General features: G+C 40.8%; 1 protein-coding gene across 1 annotated transcript in view; it reads left to right on the top strand.

Moving 5' to 3' along the window:
- IL15 (interleukin 15) overlaps window positions 1–6,369 on the top strand; it is a 134,228-nt gene extending 127,859 nt beyond the window's left edge. The window contains exon 7 of the mRNA XM_075348286.1: window positions 4,598–6,369. Within this exon, the coding sequence (XP_075204401.1) occupies window positions 4,598–4,654 (57 nt within the window). The 3' untranslated portion in view covers window positions 4,655–6,369. The remainder of the gene's footprint in view (window positions 1–4,597) is intronic.
- The last annotated feature ends 6,300 nt before the right edge of the window (window positions 6,370–12,669 follow it).

Genomic DNA, 12,669 nt, shown 5'->3' with positions numbered 1-12,669 from the left:
AGTCCCCCATAGTGCCACCACAGTGGAAGTAAGCCAGTACAAAGTTCACAATAATATCAATAAGATGTCATTGTATCTGTTCCCGTATTTACATCTTTCGAAAAGGGACCATTTTTTCTCTTATGTGTCATCCATTTTACCCCGATTTTACATTTGGGTTGCTTCCATTTTTTTCCACATCTTTTTTAAAAGCTATCTTCTTAGCCATTGACACTTAACAATGGATCAGTTATATATGGATTAAACATGGATGGAAAATTGAAGTAAAAAGATGTTTTTTAATGGATCCCCATAAATCCACAAAACAGAAGAGAATAGAACATCATCTGAACCTCACCAACTGAACTCACAGATCTGTTTCTAAATGGATGTGTGTATGGATGAATGAACCTCTATGGGTCCTGGGATACCTGTATAAACAGTGACATATTTGTATTTTTAAATTCTCTTTTATAACCACTTTGGCTAACAGATGAAGATCTTGAGTGACACTCTCTATCAACTCAGAATTTACAAATACGGCACTTTTTTGTTATATATTCTACATTGAGCCTTTTTTAAATTCCACTTTATTAATTCTTTTAGTGACTTTTATGATTTGCGTTTGATATAGGCTCTAATCTGTATGGAAATAGGGGGAGATCATCTTTATGGGACGAAAATGTTGAAAATATCAAAATTTTCAAACTTTTAATATTTAAACCCGTAAACCAGAGAGTAATGCAACACAAAATAGTGAATAGTTATTCTACATCGGCACCATTTTTGAAACATAATTTTTTTTGTCTTAGGAAGTTAGAAGTGTTAAAAGGTTATCAACAATTTCTCATTTTTCCAACAAAATTTACAAAACCAATTATTTTAGGGGCCATATCCCATTTGAAGTGACGTTGTGACAGAAAATACCAAAAAGGGACACCATTTTAAATACTGCACTCCTCAAAGTACTCAACGCCAAATTCAAGACGTTTATTAACCCTTTAGTTGCCTCACAGGAATTAGTGCAATGTGGAAGGAAAATAATTAAATTTTTTTCTTTATCCTACAAAAATATTGCTTTAGCCTCAAATCTTGCAATTTTATAACAGTAAAGCCTGCTTTACACCTTACGATCCAGCATACGATATCGTATGCGATCGTAACCGCCCCCATCGTATGTGCGGCACGTTCAATTTGTGCGGTGACATCACTCAGTTTTTCTGCAGTCAAAGTTGTGACTGCAGGTAAACTGACCTCAGGTGACCTCATTAAATCCAGTGACCTCACCTCAGGTGAACTAAATTCACAGACCTGCATCTTCTGGCAGAAAACCGTGTTTTTTTACCAAAAGATGCAGATTTGGTGCTGAAATTTACATACCATATTACTGCACCAAATCTGCATCTTATAGCAGAAAAAGCAACATAACATGATGCGGTAGTGATGCAATTTTTTTCAAGGAGATGCAGAGTTGTTGCAAGACTATGGTGTCTAGGTTTCAGCATCAAATCTGCATCTCTTGGCAAAAAAACACAGAAAAAACATTTTTGATGCCGTTTTGGTGCTGTTCTCAACTATGAAATGCAAATTTCTTGCAGAAATCTGGTGCAGACATTTCAGCACCAAATTTGAATCTTCTTTCAAAAAAACACACCGAAACAGTATCAAAACCATTTTTGTCTGTTTTTTTGCCCAGAGATGTAGATTTGGTGCTGAAATTTATACACCATATTCCTGCATCAAACCTGTAAATCTCCTGGCAAAAAAAAAGCATCACTACCACATCAAAACCACTTCAAGTTTTTTTTGCCAGAAGATGCAGATGTGATGCGGGAATTTGGTGTATTATTTTCAGCACTAAATCTGCATCTTATGGCAAAAAAGTGTTTTTTCTGCCAGGAGATGCCAGTCTGTGAACTCAGTTCACCTGAGGTGAGGTCACTGAGTTTAATGAGGTCCCTAAGATCAGTTTACCTGTGGTCATTGGTGGGAACCTCCAGCTATGACTGCAGATAAACTGAGTGACATCATTGCTCACAGCCACGGCTAAGTCAGTCTCTACCTTAACCCCACAGCATGCAGACGTATTTTATGTTCATGTGATGTGACTTCAGTATTTATGTAGCAGAGCTGGAATTGTTTTGGAACCTCTTATGGATTATGTCGGAACTGGGTATTTGGGGTTAATAAATGGGTGAGAGAGGGTGGGGGGGTTTGTATTTTATTTCAAATACATTTTTTTGTGTGTTTATTTCTTTTCACTTACCGATTAGTAATGGGGGGTCTCATAGACGCCTCCCATTACTGATCTAGGGCTTAGTGGTAGCCATGAACTGTCATTAACCTCTTATATTACCCTGATTTCCACTGCACCGGCGCAATTGGAATGAGTCAGGTAAAGTACTGGGATTGGATTTGATAATTCTGGGAGGCTGCAAGCTGCTATTATTAGGCTGTTGGGGCCCAATAACCATGAACCTCCCCAGTCTGAGAATTCCAGCCCCCAGCTCTCGGTTTTATCATGGCTGAATATCAGGGAAGCCCTTTTTTGTTTTTATTTATTTAAAAACATAACTAAAAAAATGTGTGGGTTCCCGCTGTATTTTGATTGCCAGTCAGATAAAGCCAGGCAACTGGGGGCTGGGATTCTCGGCAGCCCGCAGCTGCCCCTGGAAATGATGCATTGTTTCTTAGCACCATTTCCAGGCGCTTTACCTGGCTCGTCCAGCGGCTCTAATGCAGTGGCACGCTGGGTAATAAAGGGGTTAACACCAGCTTTGTATTCTCAGATGATACTAAGCCCGAAATTCATGATGTCACGCCAAATGAGACATGGCCACCATGAATTTCTGGTAAACCGTAAAAAAAAAACACAACTCAGAAATTATTTTTATTACAAATAAAACAAAAAAACATTTAGAGACTCCATCTTTATTACAAAAAACTCTTAGTCCTACTTAATCCACAGGGACAGCAATGTCAACTCTGCTTCATCACTCTGTACAGACACAGTCTATACAAAGTGAGAAGCAGAGAAAGCATTGTCAGCTCTGCTACATCGCTGTGTACAGAGCAAGAAGCAGGCTGACAGTGAGGGTATGATTGCATTTGCATCTCGCAATGCATCATACCGCAAAGCCTGATGCTCTTAGGACAGGAGCGATCAGCTGCATGGAAATACATTTTCAAAACAGGAATGTGTCTCCAACAAATAAACACAGGAGTACTTTTTCCATAAAATGTCAATTTTTCTTGAAGGTATAGAAAAAACACACAATTGATTAAAAATGCAATATTCATCAGTATGTGAGGATACAAAAGGAGGACCTCTACCTACAATCGCCCCCCACAATAGTGTATGTATGTGCCCAATGATTGAATGCAAACAGAAGGCATATCACATTCAAAATAACAGCAGAAACAGTTAAACCCATTAGTTCATGATACACAATTTATCTATTTATCTATTTATTTATTTATGCCTGCAAGTGAAGGAGTAAGTCGCTAACAAAGCTGCCCAGGGAGAGTATCAGACTTATACAATCATTCAATGAGGTCTAAAGCATGATTAAAGGCTTACCCATATGTGGACAGGAAAGAAGCAACAGGTGCAGACAGTGGAGGGAAGGAAAGTAGCTCCCAGTCCCGAACGGGTATCGCTATCGCTTTCTCAGCGGGATGGAGGCAAGGGCTTCCTCCATCCCGCTGAGGAAGCGATAGCGATACGCGTTCAGGACTGGGAGCTACTTTCCTTCCCTCCACTGTCTGCGCCCGTTGCTTCTTTCCTGTCCACATATGGGTAAGCCTTTAATCATGCTTTAGACCTCATTGAATGTATAAGTCTGATACTCTCCCTGGGCAGCTTTGTTAGCGACTTACTCTTTCACTTGCAGGCAGCAGATCCCCTAAATTGTGTATCATGCACTAATGGGTTTAATTGTTTCTGCTGTTATTTTGAATGTGATATGCCTTCTGTTTGCATTCAATCATTGGGCGCATACATACACTATTGTGGGGGGCGGTTGTAGGTAGAGGTCCTCCTTTTGTATCCTCACATACTGATGAATATTGCATTTTTAATCAATTATGTGTTTTTTCTATACCTTCAATAAAAATTGACATTTTATGGAAAAAGTACTCCTGTGTTTATGTGTTGGAGAGACATTCCTGTTTTGAAAGTATATAGATGGAGTTTTTCCGGATATTTAATCCTTATTTTGGGGAATAATAAGAATTTCTTGATAATTATACAATGATTATACATCATTTTTCCCTTTGGTCTTTGGTCTTGTTTATATTGCATGGAAATAAATGCAGCTGACCCGCTCGTGTCGGGAGATTGTGCGCAGTGATGCGATGCGACACTCCACAGTGACAATCACTAACAGGACTTTTGATGACATCATAATCATGCGACTAGTCTGTAACCAACCAGGTAATACAACATTCACAACTGACTGGTCACATGGCCATGACGTCACGGAAGTTTTTTTAAGCCGGTAGCACAGCAATGATCGGACTTGGAAGCAAAAGCGCCGGGAGACAGAGTCTGCAGGGCGCATCGCGAGACCTGTAAGTATAATGACAATGTTTTTTAATAATGTGCTTTTTTTTACAGCCCCTGGACCCAAACTGGACCCGATCTGTAACACAAGCTCCCAAGGAAAGCTCGTGATCGTGTACACGATCACAATGTGATCCGTACAATCCCCAATTTTTACAGTTTGGGATTCAGCCATCACCAGTCTCAGATAACCCTTTTAACATTAAAACATTGAACTCGGATACCGTTCCCTCTACAGATTGTAAGGAATTCTATTGTACATTTTTTTAATTGAATGTATCATATACAGCACAGTGGCAACCAAAAGTTTTGCATTTTTTTAAAAGTGTGATTACTTCTATCTGGTTGTTGTGATTCCATATTTCTTGTGATTTTAATAAACTAGAAGTAAATGGTTTTCAGCTCTAAGGATGAAAATTGTGTTTGACATTGTTTTATCCCTTTATGTGTTATTTTCCACATTTGTTGCGCCAAATGTTTTGTATATTTTGTCATGGGTAGTCTACTTTTACCTACATTTTTTTGGGTGTGATTTTTAGATAAAACATGGTCAAGACAAAGCCAAATTTATCACCGGATGTCAGAAAGCTTATTATTCTGAGAGTGAAGTAAGGTAAAAGCCAAAAAGAAAACTCAACTGTTTTCAGTATAATAAAGAAATAAAGAAAGAAAAAAAAGATTATGGAACAGCTAACAAACCTAAAAGTGGAAAACCAGGGAAAACTTCCTCCAGAGTTGATCACATTTTTAAGAAAAAGTCTGTATCTGATGGTCATAAAAGTGATGTACAGATTTTTCACAAAATTAACAAAAAATACAGGGTCAAAGTGAGTCACCAAACTGTGGTGCAGTGTCTTAGAGCAATAGGCTTGAATGCACAAGTTCCAGTCAAGAATCCTTTCAACTCTGCGAAGATTCAGAAGGTCCAACTTGCCAAAGCACACAGCCAGTGGAAAGAGACAGATTGCTCAAAGGTCTTGTGGTTAGATGAATCCAAGTTCAATTTGTTTGGTAGTGATGGCAAGCACTATGTATAATGCCCTATTGGAAAATGTAATGATGTAAGGTACCAAATGCCTACACTGAACCATGGTGGTGGGAATATCATGGTTTGTGGCTGCTTTCTGCATCTGTCATTGGTTCTCTGCATAGAATTGATGGAAATATGAATGCTGCCATGTTTCATAGTTTCATAGTTTTTAAGGTTGAAGGGAGACTCCAAGTCCTTCTAGTTCAACCCGTAGCACAGCAACCCGTATGTACAAGGATATACTTTAGAATGTAATGCTGACACATGGTAAAACCAAAGTAGACTGGGGCTGGAAATTCCAGCAAGATAATGATCATAAGCACATATCCAATTTGGTGAAAAATTGATTAGCAAAGAAAAATGCTCACTTGTTACAATGGCCATGCCAATCACCTGATTCTCACCCTATAGAGCACCCTTGTGATGAATTAAGGCGACTAGTTGGGGCCCATACCCATAGCAATAAAGATTAATTGTTTGCAAATGAAATGGAGCAAGATCCCTCAAGATGTCTTGAATACCCTAGTGGCTTCAATGCCCTGTCGGTGTGGTGCAGTAATTAAAGCAAGAGGTTATGCTACCAGATACTAAGTTATGAAATTGTAAACAATGAATTACCCTTTCTGTTTTGATCAATAAATAGTATATGTAAACTTTTGACTGTCAGTTTATTTTAATTAAATGATTATATCTATATTCAAAAGCAATTTGGTTAAAATTAAGGTCTTGAACAATGACAACTTCATGCTTTTTAAATTCGTCATCAGGAAAATTGCATCACAACAACCAGACTGAAGTAATCCCACTTCTTAAAAAATATAAAACTTTTGGTCGTCACTGTATATGCCTAAGTTTACCTACATATATAAAATTTATATAAATAATCTTTTCACACATGCAAAACTGGATCCAGGCTTTCATAAGAAGTATAGTAATTTTGATATATGTTCCAATAAAATCCCATTTTGGATTTTTACCTAACTTAACATTCATACAAGTTAACCAAGATAAACTTCTTATTTTTTTGCCCAAAGCAGAAAACCTGTGTCAAAATGATTCTTGTCTGTTTAAAATCAAAACCCTCTGGTGCTATTCCTTAATAAGTGAAAATGTTCACTGTACTGCGAAACAAATATGTAAGAAGCACATTCTGGAGATTTCATTGCACTTTATGTAAAACAATGAAACTTTATTTCTTTTTCTGCAGGGATTTTGCAAAGTTGTAATTTATAAAATGAAAGTTTATTATTTTATAAAATGAAATATTATTTTTTTAGGATTTTGACATTGTTTTCAAATGTAGTCAATGCCAGAAAGAATGAAGCTGATCAGTATTCCTAGCAGCCTTCAGGAATATGTGTTCCCACTAAGAGGACCTCTTTATTATTGCTTGTATGCCCTTCAGCAAAAAAATGAAAAATTATTGCAGGTAGCTCTTGAGGGCATTGGTTCTCCTAGCAGATATCCAGAAAAAAAAGCTAGAGAGTAGTGATGGGCGGACTGTAAAAGTCTGGATCTGCACGGTTTCAAAGGTACTTGGGTGCCGGGTCTGAGACCGGAATTCTCAGGGAATTCCGGCTAATGATCCAGATCCAGCACTCGACAAATAAAAAAAATGAAAGGAAAAATAAAGAAAATAAGAATGAAGCAAGCACTTCATACAATAACCTGTGTAGATTCGTATGTGTGCCAGAAATATTTTTCTAACATGATACATTAGAGACTGGCCGGGCCACGCCTTTTCAATTGTCTGGGGCCCCGGCTACTCTTAATCTGCCGCTGCCTATGTAACATCAACAAGTATCCTACTCCCTATACTTCTCTCATAATAAACAGGTTAAGAATTGTTAACGTACCTGGATAAATAATTTCCCTTAACCCTGTACGGATTTTACTATTAGACCCTATACGTCCTCCCCTGTTTTTTTCTCTTTCTTTTTCTCTTTCTCTTTCTTTCTTTCTTTCTTTCTCTCTCTCTTTCTTTCTCTTTTGCCGGAACACCCAAATTGATAATATTTTATTTCTCTATATAATTGTTACGTTCAATTAATAGTTTGTATTTAAATGGGTATTCCCATCTCCAAGCTCCTATCCCAATATGTAGTAGATGTAATAATAAGAATATTCGCAAATACCTTCAGTTAGAAATATAGTATAGTTCTTCTGATTCACTATGTCACTTACATCATGTGCTGGCATTTCAGGACCTTAGGTATCTATGGTTAAGACCACTAGCAACTAATTAACTAACTAACTGTGACTATATGAGTGGTTGAAACCATGCATACCTAAAGTCTTGCAATGCCCTGAACATGAGGTAAGCGTCAGAGTGAATATTTGCTAATATTCTTATTATTACACCTGCTACATATTGGGATAGGATCTTGGAGATGGGAATACCCCTTTAATTTTTCCTTCAACAAGATTGTACTTTATAAATTTGTAATTTACATTAGATTTTAACAGCTATATTTTTGAAATTTATATACCGTATTTTTCGCTTTATAAGACACGCCTGATTATAAGACGCACTACCAAATTTGGTGAAGGAAAAGATAATTTATTTTTTTTAATGTTAAATGGGGTCTGTCTTATAATGCCAGTGTCCATCTAACAAATCATATAGGCTATATGTCTCTTATAGCCCCCCATCCTATAATTAGCCCCCTTAATCTGGATATGCCCCCCTTATATTGAATATAGCCCCCTTGTGCTGGCACACATCCCATACAGCTGGCACAGGTCTCCTATAGCTGGCACACATCCCATACAGGTGGCACAGGTCTCCTATTGCTGGCACACATCCAATACAGCTGGCACAGGTCTCCTATAGCTGGCACACATCCCATACAGGTGGCACAGGTCTCCTATTGCTGGCACACATCCCATACAGCTGGCAGAGGTCTCCTATAGCTGGCACACATCCCATACAGGTAGCAGAGGTCTCCTATTGCTGGCACACATCCAATACAGCTGTCACAGGTCTCCTATTGCTGGCACACATCCCATACAGGTGGCACAGGTCTCCTATTGCTGGTACACATCCCATACAGCTGGCACAGGTCTCCTATTGCTGGCACACATCCAATACAGCTGGCACAGGTCTCCTATTGCTGGCACACATCCCATACAGCTGGCACAGGTCTCCTATAGCTGGCACACATCCCATACAGCTGGCACAGGTCTCCTATTGCTGGCACACATTCCATACAGGTGGCACAGTTCACCTATTGCTGGCACACGTCCCATAAAGGTGGCACAGGTCTCCTATTGCTGACACATGTCCCATACAGGTGGCACAGGTCTCCTATTGCTGGCACACATCCCATACAGGTGGCACAGGTCTCCTATTGCTGGCACACATCCCATACAGCTGGCACAGGTCTCCTATTGCTGGCACACATCCCATACAGCTGGCACAGGTCTCCTATAGCTGGCACCCATCCCATACAGGTGGCACAGGTCTCCTATTGCTGGCACACATCCAATACAGCTGGCACAGGTCTATTGCTGTCACACATCCCATACAGGTGGCACAGGTCTCCTATTGCTGGCACACATCCCATACAGGTGGCACAGGTCTCCTATTGCTGGCACACATCCAATACAGCTGGCACAGGTCTCCTATTGATGGCACACATCCCATACAGGTGGCACAGGTCTCCTATTGCTGGCACACATCCCATACAGCTGGCACAGGTCTCCTATTGCTGGAACACATCCAATACAGCTGGCACAGGTCTGCTATTGCTGGCATACATCCCATACAAGTGGCACAGGTCTCCTATTGCTGGCACACATCCCATACAGGTGGCACAGGTCTCCTATTGCTGGCATACATCCCATACAGGTGGCACAGGTCTCCTATTGCTGGCACACATTCCATACAGGTGGCACAGGTCTCCTATTGCTGGCACACGTCCCATAAAGGTGGCACAGGTCTCCTATTGCTGACACACGTCCCATACAGGTGGCACAGGTCTCCTATTGCTGGCACACATCCCATACAGCTGGCACAGGTCTCCTATTGCTGGCACACATCCCATACAGCTGGCACAGGTCCCCTATTGCTGGCACACATCCCATACAAGTGGCACAGGACTCCTATTACTGGCACACATCCAATACAGCTGGCACAGGTCTCTTATTGCTGGCACACATCCAATACAGCTGGCACAGGTCTCCTATAGCTGGCACACATCCCATACAGCTGGCACAGGTCTCCTATTGCTGGCACACATCCAATACAGCTGGCACAGGTCTCCTATTGCTGGCACACATCCCATACAGGTGGCACAGGTCTCCTATAGCTGGCACACATCCCATACAGGTGGAACAAGTCTCCTATTGCTGGCACACGTCCCATAAAGGTCGCACAGGTCTCCTATTGCTGGCACACATCCAATACAGCTGGCACAGGTCTCCTATTGCTGGCACACATCCCATACTGGTGGCACAGGTCTGCTATTGCTGGCACACATCCCATACAGGTGGCACAGGCCTCCTATTGCTGGCATACATCCCATACAGGTGGCACAGGTCTCCTATTGCTGGCACACATCTCATATAGCTGGCACAGGTCTCCTATAGCTGGCACACATCCCATAGAGCTGGCACAGGTCTCCTATTGCTGGCACACATTTCCCTATGTTAGATATCGCCCCCATGCTGCTGCTCATAGTAAAATAAACACTTTACTTTACCTTCTCCAGCTCTATAATCCCTAGTGTCTCCCTCCGTGCTTCTGCTCCAGCACTTCCTGGTTCTCGGTGCGGTCATGTGATCGGCACAGCAGAGTGACATGATCTCTGCATGCCTAATCACAGCGGCAGCAGTGAGACCGGGGAGACACCGGGAGACACGCTGAAGGAGGTAAGTAAAGCTTTTTTATTTTAGAATGGCCAGCAGCATGGGGGCCATATCTAACACGGGTGGGGGGTGAACATGTTCGATCAAAGGGGGGCGCAGGCACATATAATATGCGCCGCTCCCCCAGCCCATCGCAGCGGTGCGATTTCAGCACCACGGTGATGGACAGCGGCTGTGCATATTATATGACCGGGAGCAGGAGATCTCCCACTGCCTCCAGCAGCCTTCACAAGCCTCTACCAGCCTCCACCAGCCCCCACCCAGCACCGCTCCAGAGTTGCCCCCACCTCCCCTGGATCCGTATATTCGGATTATAAGATTCACCCCCTACTTTCCCCCAAAATTTGGGGGAACAAAAGTGCGTCTTATAAAGCGAAAAATACGGTAAATGTTCTCCCCCTCTCCCTGCCCTTTTCCTCCCCTTCTTCCCTTGTTTTCCCAATAAAAGTTTACTTTCCCACTCACATACCTGTTACCTTTATTGTTTTACTATGTATGTTTACAATGAATTGCTCAAATATTGTAATGTACTCTCCTTATTCTTTCCATTACCCAGTTGTAATTACTCTTTTTTTTAAAAAAAAACCTTTGGAAATGTAAGAATTTTAATGTATTTCTCAGTTAGGGGATAAATTGAAAAGGGTGACTCTTGTATTAGGCAGAGATATTATGCATAATTATTATGCAAATGAGTAATTTGATCACATGATAATTTTTATACATGTTGTCCTACTCCACTTACTCCAAGCTATATAGGCTTGAGAGCCAACTACCAATTAAGTAAATCAGGTGATGTGCATCTCTGTGAGGAGGGGTGTGGTGTAATGACATCAACATCATATATAAGGCAACTTCCTTTCCTTTGGCAAAATGGGTCAGAAGAGAGATTTGACTGGCTCTGAAAAGTCAAAAATTGTGAGATGTCTAGCAGAGCAATGCAGCAGTATTGAAACAGCCAAACTTTTGACGCGTGATCACTGAACAATCAAGCGTTTCATGGCAAATAGCCAAGAGGGTCACAAGAAGCGAGTTGAGCAAAAAAGGCACAAAATAGCTGCTCATGAATTGAGGAAAATCAAGCGTGAAGCTGCCAAGATGCCATTTGCCACCAATTTGCCATTGGCCATATTTCAGAGCTGCAACGTTACTGGAGTATCAAAAAGCACAAGGTGAGCCATACTCAGGGACATGGCCAAGGTAAGGAAGCCTGAAAAACGACCACCTTTGAACAAGAAACATAAGATAAAACGTCAAGACTGGGCCAAGAAATATCTTAAGACTAAATTTTCAAAGGTTTTATGGACTGATGAAATGAGAGTGACTCTTGATGATCCAGATGGATGGGTCAGAGGCTGGATCAGAAAAAGGCAGAGATCTCCACTCTGACTCAGACGCCAGCAAGGTGGAGGTGGGGTACTGGTATTGGCTGGTATCATCAAAGATGAACTTGTGTGACCTTTTCGGGTTGAGGATGGAGTGAAGCTCAACTCCCAGACCTACTGCTAGTTTTTGGAAGACAACTTCTTCAAGCAATGGTACAGAAATAAGTTGGTATCGTACAAGAAAAACATGATTTTCATGCGGACAATGCTCTATCACATGCATCCAACTATTCCACAGCGAGGCTGACCAGTAAAAGTCTAAAAGATGAAAAAATAATGACATGGCCTCCTTGTTCACCTGATCTGAACCCCATAGAGAACCTGTGGTCACTCATAAAATGTAAGATCTACAGGGAGGGAAAACAGTACACCTCTCGGAACAGTGTCTGGGAGGCTGTGGTGGCTGCTTCATGCAATGTTGATCGTAAACAGATCAAGCAATTGACAGAATCTATGGATGGTAGGCTGTTGAGAATCATCATAAAGAAAGGTGGCTATATTGGTCACAAATTTTTTGGGGTTTTGTTTTTGCATGTCAGAAATGTTTATTTCCAAATTTTGTGCAGTTATATTGGTTTACCTGGCGAAAATAAACAAGTGAGATGGGAATATATTTGTTTTTATTAAGTTGCCTAATAATTCTGCACAAACAGATATCCTCCTAAGATAGCCAAATCTAAAAAAAAAAACACTCCGAAACTTCCGAAAATATTAAGCTTTGATATTTATGAGTCTTTTGAGTTGATTGAGAACATAGTTGTTGATCAATAATAAAAAAAAATCCTCTAAAATACAACTTGCCTAATAATTCTGCACACAGTGTAGATCCCTCAATAGAGACTACT

This window comes from Anomaloglossus baeobatrachus, chromosome 1 (assembly GCF_048569485.1).
Source record: "Anomaloglossus baeobatrachus isolate aAnoBae1 chromosome 1, aAnoBae1.hap1, whole genome shotgun sequence".
Lineage (NCBI taxonomy): Eukaryota > Metazoa > Chordata > Amphibia > Anura > Aromobatidae > Anomaloglossus > Anomaloglossus baeobatrachus.
This window is presented reverse-complemented; position numbering and strand designations above follow the sequence as displayed.